General features: G+C 68.0%; 1 protein-coding gene across 1 annotated transcript; it reads left to right on the top strand.

Annotated features, from left to right (window-relative positions):
- The first annotated feature begins 76 nt into the window (after window positions 1-76).
- Window positions 77-3,662, top strand: ABO (ABO, alpha 1-3-N-acetylgalactosaminyltransferase and alpha 1-3-galactosyltransferase). Its single transcript, XM_054584713.1, has 5 exons — window positions 77-135; window positions 236-349; window positions 1,231-1,266; window positions 1,695-1,829; window positions 2,918-3,662. The coding sequence occupies exons 1-5, from the start codon at window positions 77-79 to the stop codon at window positions 3,606-3,608; spliced, it is 1,035 nt and encodes a 344-aa protein (XP_054440688.1). The 3' UTR covers window positions 3,609-3,662.
- The last annotated feature ends 8,037 nt before the right edge of the window (window positions 3,663-11,699 follow it).

Genomic DNA, 11,699 nt, shown 5'->3' with positions numbered 1-11,699 from the left:
GGGCCTCCTCCCCGCCCCTCCCCCCACTCAGAGCAGCTCGGCCAAGTCCCTGGCCCTGGGGTCCCCTGTGTGTCCCATGAATGACCCCTGCTGGCCGGCCCCCTCTGCCCACAGTGACGGCCTGTTTCAGACTCGGTCCGTGTCCACGCTCCAGGCCACCCCATCCCTGCCACCGGGACCCCCAGCTATGATCCCTGGGCTCCCCGGCTAAAACCCCGCTGTTCTCATTCTGCAGCGAGGCTGCTGGATCGCCGACCAGCCCGCCGGCTGTGCAGTCGCCGAGGTACAGCCTGTTCCCTGGCACCTCCCCGCCGGCGCCTGCCGTCAGCCGAGCGCGTGTGGAGCAGAGGTAGGGACGTGGGCCGGGCTGTCTGTCCGCCCGCCCTCGGGTGGGGTTGGCTGCTCCCTTCCCCCGGGCCCACGTGAAGCTGCTGCCGCGGTTTTGACCAGTGGGCGGCACTTGGTTTTAAGGAGGGCGTCTGACCGGCCTGGGTTGCCGGGGCACAGGCTCCGTCGTGGCAGAAGCCAGGGAGGCCTCAGGCATCGGGACGAGGCGGTCCCCCTGCATTCTTGGCTGGGAATTTCTCGCTGTGGCCACGCCCACGCGGCCGGACACTCACCGCTGTAGCCGTTCTTAGGAGCACAGCTCAGTGCCACCCGGTTCCCTCACACTGTTGTGAGACCGTCACCGCCAACCTCTCCGGAATTCTCCACCCTCCCAAACGGACCCGCGGCCCCCGGGAAACACTCACTCCCGCCCCGCCCCCAGCCCTCTGCGGAGGCGGCCACAGCTCGCGTCACTGGCCCGGCGACCGCCACGCCGCCCCTCTTTAAGGCGGGCACCTTACGTTTAAATGCCCTCCGGGAGTATAAGTCGCAGCCACTTGGGCCGCGACGAGCGGCCGCCCTGCTCGTTCTCCTGGGGGCCCCATGATACTCGAGGGGGGACGGGCCGCGGCGCCCACCTGCCCCAGGCCGCAGTCGCTGCTGGAGCGGGTCCTGGGACGGCCGGGTCGGGCAGGTGTCCTGTCGCCCAGCCGGTGCCGCCGCAGCCCGGCGGGTGGTCTGCGTGTCCGGTGGCCGTTCCTTTGGGCCGGCCACCCTCCCGGAGGTCACTCCCGGGCCCTCCCCGCCCACGGTGAGCGGAGGGGGGACGCTGAGACCCCCTCCGGGCGGAGGCAGGCCCGTTCTCCACGGCTCCACCAACTCTCCCCCTGTGTTGTTTTGCAGGGTGGTTTATCCCCAGCCCAAGGCGCTAATACCCTCGTGAGTAACCGCGTTGGGGTTTCCTGTCCGACCCGCGCTGCCCTGAGGCCCCGCTGAGACCTCCCCTGGGACGGGCCGGGCCCCTCCTCTGGCCGGTGTGCCCGAGCTGCAGCGATTACCCACTGTCCTTTTCCTGCTTCCCATCCTCTGCTCTCCCAAGAAAGCGTAGAAAGCGCGGGCCACCCCTCAGCGCCGCCCCGGGCCCCCTTTGCTGCAAACCACAGCTCCCACCCCGGGGTCCTCAGGGCACGCGGTGTTTGCGTGGGGGCTCGCGCGCGGGCGGTCCTTGCCCGGCCGAGCCCTCCGGGAGGGCGGCCAGCGGGCGCGGAGCGGGCGGGGCCGGGCCGGGGCGCCCGGTGGGGCGGGGAGCGCGGGCCCGGCGCACCCTCCCGCCGGCTCACGGCCGCCGCGCGGCTCTGGCGACGCAGGAGGAAGGACGTGCTCGTCCTGACCCCTTGGTTGGCCCCCATCGTCTGGGAGGGGACCTTCAACGTGGACCTCCTGAACCAGCAGTTCCGGCTCCGGAACGTCACCATCGGGCTGACCGTGTTTGCCATCAAGAAGTGAGTCGGTGACAGGGCCGGCGGAGGGGGCGTAGACAAGGCCTCAGGGTCCCCTGTGTGTCCAGGGCAGAGCGAGGTGGGGGCGGCCCTGCCCTCCCGAGGGGCAGGCGCGAGAGCCCGGAGCCCGCGGGCCGGGCCTGGCTTCCGGGAAGGGCTCTGGGTGCCCGGCTGCACCTCCGCAGAGGGGGACGGGGTGCGTGCGCCCCTCCTTAACCCTCGGGCCCCCCTCCCCTGGGGGGATTTACGGACCCGCCAGGTGCAGGAGGCCACTGGTGCGGGGGTGCTGCCCTCGGTGCTGCCCGAGAATCTGAGCGTCCCTCAAGGCTCAGCACACGTGCCCCATGGGGGGAGCTGCTGTCCCTCCCCAGGGTGGGGGGCAGATGGCCCTCGGGGACCTCAGGGAAGAACCAGCCACACGGGGTCGCTGGAGAAGACATCCCAGGGCAGGGGAGACCTACGAGCCGGACCTAGCAGCTGGCACCTTGGGCTCTAAGCCGGGGCCTAAGCAAGTACCCCATTTTCCTGCGGGCCTCCTCTCCCCTCCCCACGGGGTGGGGGAACCTGACCCACGTCAGGGGGAGCTCCGCGGTGACCCCTGTCGGGACGACCTGCAGTTTCCCGAGGACCCTGCTGGCAGGCCACCAGGAAGGACCTTCCAGGGGTGGCGACAGCCCCCGACCGTGAAGGGGGCACCTGTGTGACGGGCTCTGCTGGGCTCGAGAAGGGGCACGGCAGCGGGCGCTGCGCTCGGGCCGGGCGGGCCGGGCCCTGGCGGGGGGGCTTCCTAGGAGAGGGGGCCCTGCAGGGGCCCCCCGGGCGCACGGCACAGGGCGGTGAGCCAGCTCCCACTCTGCTGACGGGGCTGCCCCCGTTTTTCGCCACCTGAGCCCCAGGCCCCCCCCACAGGACGGGGTGCGGACGGCCGCCGTCGCGCGGTGCAGAGGGTGAGGGCAGCCCGGCCCGTGACCCGCTCAAGCTGGGCCGGGACCGCGGCCGCTCCCCAAGGAAGACGCCCACGCTCCCCAGTGCCGGCCGCCCCACCCGGCTCCGCAGTGACCGCCCGCCCCCGCTGTCTCCTGCCGCCGCAGGTACGTGGTCTTCCTGAAGCTGTTCCTGGAGACGGCGGAGGAGCACTTCATGGTGGGACACCCGGTCAACTACTACATCTTCACCGACCGGCCCGCCGACGTGCCGCGAGTGCCCCTGCGGGACGGCCGCCGCGTGGTGGTCCTCCAGGTCCCCGCGGCCAAGCGCTGGCAGGATGTGTCCATGCGCCGCATGGAGATGCTCAGCAGCTTCTGCGAGCAGCGCTTCCGGCACGAGGTGGACTTCCTGGTGTGCACGGACGTGGACATGCGCTTCCGCGACCACGTGGGCGTGGAGATCCTGTCCTCGCTCTTCGGCACCCTGCATCCCGGCTTCTACCAGGCCTCCCGCGAGGCCTTCACCTACGAGCGCAGGCCGCAGTCCCAGGCCTACATCCCCCGGGACCAGGGAGACTTTTACTACCTGGGGGGCTTCTTCGGGGGCTCGGTGTCCGAGGTTCACCAGCTCACCACAGCCTGTCACCAGGCCATGATGGCGGACTGGGCCAGCGGCATCGAGGCCGTCTGGCACGACGAGAGCCACCTGAACAAGTACCTGCTGGACCACAAGCCCACCAAGGTGCTGTCCCCGGAGTACCTGTGGGACGAGTCGCTGCTAGGCTGGCCACCCGTCCTGAAGAAGCTGCGGTTCGTGGCCGTTCCCAAGAACCACCAGGAGATCCGCAACCGCTGAGGGGCGCGGGGAAGGGCGGAGGGAGGGCGCGGGGGCCGCCTGGGACGGAGCCTTTGTGACCTGCGGCACAGCCACGCTTCCCTGTCCTGTCCTTGCGGAGAGAGACCGCGGGGGGCCTGGCATGGCTCCCACCCCGCACGCAGGCCTGCCAGCGCCCCCCGTCCCCGCCCCCCCAGGCACAGGCCTGCGAGAGACTGGCCTGCGCCCCAGGCACAGGAGCCTAGAGTGGCCTGGCCATCAGCTCCCCATGGGGGGCCCTCTGCTCGGCCGGGGGTGTCCTCCACGCGGTCATGCGGGCCTCGGGTGCACACGGGTCCCGCCAGAGGCCGGGCCCCTTCTCTGCGGGAGTTGCGCTCTAAGCGGGTGGCGCCTGCAGCGGGTGGGCGGAGAGGAGGGTGAGGCTGCCCAGGGCCCTGCGGGCGGACGCCGGGCGGCCCCCTCCCCGCCCCCTCCGGCCACACGCGGTCCCCTCGGGAGCTGGCAGTGAAAGCAGGGGTTTCTGGATGATTAGAAGACGTTGTGAATTGTCGAGGAGACCTGTGTCTTTACTCATAAAGGGTCTCTGCGCCCCTCAGGGAGGCCTGCTCCTGGTGTGAAGCGCTGTGTTTCCTGGCGCCGCTGGTGCGGTCGCCTTGGCCTCTGGCTCTTCCCGAGCTGGCGGCCCCGGGACCGGGTGGGAGCCGTCCCCGGGGCGGGGGCTGGTGGCTGGAGGAAGGGCCTGCTGCAGGCGGTCAGATCCACCGTGAGTGCTCTGGGCCGCCCCGGCCCCGGCCCCGGCTCTGGGGACAGCAGCCCTGCCTGGGGGGGCGGGGGGGGGCGGCGAGGGAGAAGCACCGAGGGCATGCGCTCCGCTGTGCGGGACTCAGCAGGCACCCCCACTCCCGGAGCACGGCGTGCTCCCAAGGCAGCGAGAGGCCTGCTCAGCCCGTGGGCAGCAGGCACCGTGCCCGGGTGTGGGCGAGGCTCAGGGTGAAGCTGGGGTTGGGGGGAACCCGGGCAAGGGCAGGAAGTGCCGCAGCCCATAGGTACCCCCCCACACCCACCCAGACCGGGGTCGGGGGGGGCGGCAGCGGGCTGGCGCCGGGGATGCCTGGAGACACCCTTGGGGAGCCCCCCCCCAGAGCCCCCGGTGTAGCTTGAGGCAGCCAGCGAGGCTGGCAGGTCCCGTAAAGATTCACAAAACCAACAAGAACCCATCGGTCTGACCCCGGCACCCTGGCGGGCCCAGCCGGCGCGGGAAGCTCCGCGGGGAAATGAGGTCTGGCCTGAGCCGCCCCGCAGCAGTGAGGAGGCTGCGGCAGGTTAGGAGCCGCCCGACACAGAAGAGCCCGGGAGGCGCCGGGCGCCGGGAGAGGCAGCACAGGCCCTGCCCACAGCGCGGGAGGAGAGAACAGGCCCACGCGCCTCCCACGGCGCGGGCGTCGCCCCCACGCCGGGGGCCTCACCGGAGGAGGCACCCACGGGCCCCAAGCCGCTGCCAGTGGAGAAAACCCCTCAACAGAGACGCACGCGCCTCTTGACTGGCCTGCCACCCGCTCCGTCCTCACAGGACCTGCTGCCGCATCCCGGGACCCCCTCTTCTCTCCTCTGGAAGAGAAGCCCTTGGACGCGGGGCCCCCCAACCTGGGATGACCTCACCTCACGCTCCTTAACAAAGCTACTCCTGCAAAGGCCCTGCTCCCACGTCAGCCCCCTGGACGGGCTCGGGGCGGGCGCGCCTTGGGGGGCCACCGCCTGCTCCCTGCCCTGGAGTGGCCTTGTCTGTTGCCAGGGCTGAGCCTGCGGCGGCGGGGCCCCGGGGCCGCCGAGGGCGCACAAAGGCGCCGCGATGCCCTTGCCTCCGCCCCTCGCCCTCAGGGCCCCAGGGCGAGGGAGCTGAGGGCCTTGGCCTGACCCAGGGAACCCCCCCACCCCGCCCGGCGCTGTGGAGGGGAGCCCTGCTCTCCTGCGCGGGGAGGGGCCGGCCCTGCCCTTTTAAGGGGCCAGGAGGCAGGTGCAGGCGGCGAGAAAGGCTCTGGTGTCCCCTGTGGGTGCTGACCTTTTCCCAGGGACGGGCGGGATCCCTGTCCCTCTCGGACCTCAGACAGGACCGGCGGCCCCCCGGGACCCCTTGGCCCGCCGGCCGCCGTGAGGCCCCGGGGCTGCCCCTTCTCCCTATGACATGAGGGCTGTTCACACAGGCGGATGTGAGGGCTGGAGCAGGGCGGAGAGCGAGAGGAAGGGCCGCACGGGGGTGGCGGGGGCTGACGGAGACGCAGGAGCCCTTCTGCGAGACAGGCGGCCTTCCCAGCAACAGGCGTCGGGAGGCCGGCCGTCCCCGTGCGAACCGGCGGCCCTGGCGGCAGGCCGGCCCCTCCGCAGAGCCGGCCCTCGGCTCCCGGGCCCGCAGCGCCTCGCAGGTCTAGAGGGCGCTTAGGGGAGACGGGGCATTTCCGGGGCCTGGGGCCCAGCCAAAGCCTCAGCTGTTGCACCAGAAGCGCAGTTCATTGAAGAAAGATGAGTGAGTGCACCTCATCAAAACGGAAAAGTTTTGTTCTGCAACAGAGGGTACAAGATAATTAAAACAAAAACAAAAACAGCTACACACCGGGAAAAATACTGGCAGGTTACATAATCCAACAAAAGCATGTGTGAAGAAATCTCAAACCTCAACCCGGAGAAGGGGACCAGCCCGGGGAAGCTAAGAGAAACGCTTGAACAGGCACGTCCCTGAAGAAGGCGGAGGGATGGCAAACGAACACGGCCCCGTGCCCTGGGGCGCGACTTCACCAAGAGGCAGATGCAAATCGCCGCCCTCCGCCCCGCCGCTGGCAGGGACCCAGCCCCGGGAACGCCCTCCCACGCCGGCGGGGACGGGGACACGCGCGGGCCCGCCATCCCGGAGGACAGCTTGGCACTTAGAAATCTGAGCACACATTTACCACCTCACCTGTGATTCCTCTTCCAGGCATTTATGCAAAAGAAAAGAAAACAGTGTCACTGGGGAGGGGTTCCGGCAGCTCCCACCCCCCGACCCCGCCCGAGAGACAGATGGCAAGAGAGGAGGGTTGGAAACTGGGGCGGGTCGGGGGGGGGGGGGGAGGGCGGCAGGCACGTGGGGTGTCCTCGCGCAGGCGCAGGCTGGGTCTCTCGGTCGCAGGTGCCACCGCACACTGACCTTGACCTTGACCGTTGCGGGAGCAGACAGACGCCCCGCCCGGTGGGGGGGGGCCGAAGGGAGGCTGGCCCTTCCTGGGGGGGGGAGCAGGAGGTAACCGAAGCAGGCCCCTCCCACAGCCCGAGGGAGGCTCCGCCTTCGCAGTGGCACGGCCGCCCGCGGCGCCCACCGCAGCCCCGCCCTGAGTCCCGGCGGGACCCCGGTGCCTTCACCGGAGCCGGGGACACACCGGGGCCCGCTGTGCGACGGACGGAGGTCGCTGGGCAGTGACCTGCACAGGCACCCGGCAAACTCAGCCCTCATGTTGGCTCGCCTCACACGCTCACGCGCTCACGCGCTCACACGCTCACGATCCCACCGGCACGTTCACCCACAGCCACGCCCTCCGACACGGGCATTCACACACGTACGTTCACACGCGATCTCACATTCACACGCACTCACACAGGCCGCTGCTCAGCGGCGGCCGGACCACCCGACCCACGAGGGGCCCTCGACCAGGGGCGGAGGAGGGAGGCCCCGCCTGAGCACCCGCACTCCGCGGGCGCCCGGGCGCGAGGGTCCTGGGGACGGTCGGGGACTCGGCAAGTCCTTCTCGGAGAGGGGCTCGGAGACGCAGGTAGAGGCCTAGGAACAGACCGCGGCCCCCGGCCCCCCAGGGGTGACATTCTAGAAACGGCCCGCCTGCCCGAGGCACATCGTCCTTAGGAGGGCCGCCGGGGGACCCCCAGGTCCGAGGGGGACTGTGATTTCCCAGGTTAAAGTCCCGGAGGAAGACGGAGGTGGCTCCCGGTCGCGCAGTGATCTGGTCTCACTTGTCAACAGACGCGCATCAGGAGCCCGGCAGGGCTTCTCCTCCTGGCGGCGGGCGCAGGTGGGCGCTGACCGCCCCCCCTGCATACACGCCCCGCCCCACACTGCCTGCAAAGGGAGGGGCAGCTGCCCCGAGGGCCCCGATGGGCACAGATGGTGTGGAGAGCGGCGGAGAAACCGTGGCTACGCCTGAATAACCCCCACGTTCATCATGCACTTAATGGCAGCCTGGATGATTGGGCGGGGGGAAGACTGTAGGCAATTTACATTTTTTATTTTCTTTTTTAAAAAAAGATTTCATTTATTTTCAGAGAGGGGAAGGGAGGGAGAAAGAGAGAGGGGAGAATCATCCATGGGTGGTTGCGTCTGGTGCGCCCCCTCCTGGGGACTGGCCCGCACCCCAGGCGTGTGCTCTGACGGGGAATCGAACCGGCGACCCTCCGGGTCGCAGGCCGGCGCTCAGTCTGAGCCATGCCAGCCGGGGCTACATTTCTTTTCTTAAAAGTGTGAAATTGCGATGCAAATGCGTTGCCATCTATTTGATGCAAATACCCTTTTTGGATTGTGACTCTACACACGTCATCAGATGCTAAAAACTCAGAGGCAGGAGCTACAAAGCCTGTCTTGTTCAGCCCCTCGGCCAGAGAGCGGCCTTTCTACCAGGACCTGATCCGAGGCGGGATCGCCCCAGCACAGGGACAACCGAGGCCTCGAGAAACCAAAACCGGAAAGACTCGCGAGGACTTCCCGGGGGCGCCCTTCAGGGCGGGCCCCTGGGCGCCGGCTGCGGAGACCCCGACTTGGGAGGGGCCCTCACGTGGCTCCCAGCCCGGTTTCTCAGGGTCTCCCTGGGCGTCTCGGGGACCAGCAGGTGTTCTGATTTTGTGTTGTGTGGTGTCGGGTCGGGGGAAGGCGGGGGGACGACAGGGCACATACGGCAGAGACCGAGGAGAGCCTGTCCCTTTAACGTGACCTTCTGAGGACCCTGCTGAACCCCCATTTCTTCTGTTCGCTGGACAGAGGCACAGTGGTAGCCACAGGCACAGCGCAGCCTGAAGCACCGGGGGCCCCCAGGTCTGCTGAAGGACCGAACGTGGCGGCTGACACAGCGCGGCCGTCGTGGGCTCGGCGCCTCGACCGCCGCTCGCGGCTGGGCCGCAGGGCAGGGCGGGCGAGAGGCCAGAGTTGGGCCTTTCGGTGCTCGGGGGGCTTCACTTTAAAGGGACAGGCACTGACTGGACCCGAGGAGAAAGATGGCACCGGGGCGGACGAGCCTGAGATGGGGGTCAGGGGGAACAGGCGCCTGAGACTTCAGAGCCGCTTTGTGTCTCCTCACGTATTGTTTTGCCTCAGTTACCCTGACGGTTCTATTCTGCCAAGGGGCAACTTGAGGCTCCGCGTCACCCTGGGGAGCCTCCAAACACTGGGCCGGCCAGGAAGGTTCCTGGGTTGTCTCCGTGCGATGGCTCCGGGGGTGCTCAGTTGTCTCTAGGCTCATTCGAAGCAATTTTGTTAGACTGCATTGTGCCAGCTGTCCTGTCAGTGTGCGTTTGTTTTTTTTTAATTATCGACATTGGTGAATTTTTGTGCAGCCAATTTAATATTGAAGATGGAAGAATAGACGCAACATTTTCAGTGAATGTTACGCTTTATTATGTCAAGAAAGGTAAAAATGCAACTGAAATGCAAAAAAAATCTGTGCCGTGTGTGGAGGAGGTGCTGCGACTGCGCGAACGCGTCAGAAGTGAGCCGCCAAGTTTCCCGGCGCTGCCGACATTCTGGCCGAATCCTACTGTGCGGCGGGGCCGTCTCATGCCATGGGAGGTGCTGAGCAGCGCCCCTGGCCTCTCCCCACTAGAGGCCGATGGCGGGAGACGGCCGACATGCTCAAGATACCCAAATCAACAAAGTTATCGGTGAAAACGAAAAATGTGTCTTTTGTTTAAAGGAAAAAACGTAAAGGACTTTTTGGCCAACCCCATACCAATTAAAACAGGCATTCTGCTCAGTTTAGACAATTCCAGAGCTATGATTGTCCGATTTGGTTTTCAGGAAACAGGGTTTGGGGATTTCAGAAGTTCCCCCGAATGGCTGGCGCATCCTGTGTCACCTGCGGCCAAGTCGGCCCTTCGCTTAGACGCGCGGGGTCCCGGGGGTGCTCAGACCGCTCACGTGGCCCGCTCCCCGCTTTTCAGAACCTTTTTCTCGAGAGCAAACGCCCGGCTGGGCTGCAGACAACCTCCAGCTCGGCCCATGAGAAATAGCCCCGCCCCAAAGGCATCGGCGAAGGCTGAAGGGCTCGGGCCCCTTGGGGCAGCCCGCTTGCAGAAGGGCCAGGCCAAAGAGCCACCGAGTCCTCACACACAGAGCTGGGCCCTCCCGGAAAGGCCCGCCTCAGCTGTCCTTTGAACCAGGGAGGGGGCGGAGGCGGCGTGGCTCCGGAGGGAGACCTGGCTCCATGCGGGCCACCTGCTCGCTCAGTGCCCGGGGTCTCAGGGCCATTTCTGGGCCCCTGTCCGGGCCACCAAATAATGTGGACCTGTAACGAATGGCCAGCAAAACAGGTTTATTTGGGAACAACAAAGAGTTGCGATGTGGGACGCACGGGCAGCTGGCCACCTACAGGAAAGTCCAGAAGGGCGAGAAACGCCCTTCCCAGAACACACACGGGTGGGTGGACCCAGGGGGGCGCCCGCTGGGAGACCCCACCGACGGGCGCCCTGAGGAGGCGCCGGGCTGCCGGGCGAGGGTCCCCTGGCGGGGGCTGCCCTTCTGCCCCAGACACGGAGGCCGGGCGCCCAGCGTCGTGAATGGACTTCATGCTCAGGAATCGCACGGTTTCAAATGAAAACAACTGGTGTGGCTCCTAATGTAAAGCTGATACTGCCGCAGGGAACATCAAAGGAAAACGAATTGTAAAAGTAACGGAAAGGAACAGGTCCAGGAGGGAGGCTGAGGGGCGTCCTGGTGGGGGAGCGGGCCGGGCGGCCGCCGCGCTGGCCGAGGGAGGATCCAGAGCCGCTCCCCGCCGGCCGGGCGCGGGCGCAGGCTCCCCCTGCAGGGGCGGCGGGTCCTGTGCCAGCCCTGGGCCCCCCCGCCCTCCGCGGGAGCTCACGCGCCCGCCGCCCACCCCCGCCTCCCCTCCTGCTCACCCTGGGCTCTGCTTCCGAGGCCCCAGGTCCTCCGCTCAGGCGGGTGAGCGCGGGCCCGTCAAGGGGAGCCGAGGCAGGACCCCGGGGAGGGGCCCCGCCCCCGGGGCCCCAGTTCTAGGACCGCGGGGGGCGGGTTACACGCCGCAGCCTGAGCCTGCGCTGGCCTTTGGAGTGGGTGTCCCCGTAGACCAGTTCCTCGCTGATCTCCGGGGCAGAGCTCTGCAACGACAGGGACCCCGGCCTGGTCCCTTCGGATAGGTCGCCTTCCAGGGCCCCCTAGGGACAGGCCCGGGCGAGTGCCTCGGCCCGGCATCGCCGTGTGACTGCCCTGCCCGAGCAGAGTTAGTTGAGCCCGAGTTAGTTGAGCCCGTGACAGCTGCGGTCCCCCTTCCGGCACGCATTCTCTGTTGCTCTCTGTCCCCTGTGCCCCTCTGTCTCTGTCCCTCCATCTCTGACCCAATGTTCCGGAGAAACAAGGTCAGCTGTTATGCGCTGTCCCAGGTCAGTGACCAAGAGGGTCCCGGCCCAGAGCCCAAAGGGACCTGAGACCCCCAGTCCAACCGGAATCTTGCCAATACCCGGGACTGGTCTCTGTGGGGACAGGCCCCGCCCCCGCCCCGCCCCCGTCCCCGCCCCCGTCCCCCGGAGACCTGGAGGCAGAGGCGCCCGAGGAGCCGAGAGGGGCTCTGGTCCAGAGGCCAAGAGGTGGCCGGTCAGCGTCTGGCCTGGGAGGTGCCGCGGTGGCCCCCTGCGGTCCCGGGCCTGCCTCTCCCCCGCCCCCTGCAGGCACTGGCTGGATCCCCCCAGTCTCTGCGGCTGGGCCTCGTCCCGGTCCCCGGGAACACTTCTCCCAGAACGGGTGCGAGGCTGGCTCCTCTTGTCCTTCCAGTCACAGCATAAATGGCACCCGGGAGGCCCTGCGACCCCACCGAGGGCCCCCCTCCCTCAGCCCCTGCCTCCTTTCCCCAG

The sequence above is a fragment of the Pteronotus mesoamericanus genome, unplaced genomic scaffold, assembly GCF_021234165.1.
Source record: "Pteronotus mesoamericanus isolate MK-2021 breed Mesoamerican mustached bat unplaced genomic scaffold, CSHL_Meso_final contig_78, whole genome shotgun sequence".
Classification (NCBI taxonomy): Eukaryota; Metazoa; Chordata; class Mammalia; order Chiroptera; family Mormoopidae; genus Pteronotus; species Pteronotus mesoamericanus.
This window is presented reverse-complemented; position numbering and strand designations above follow the sequence as displayed.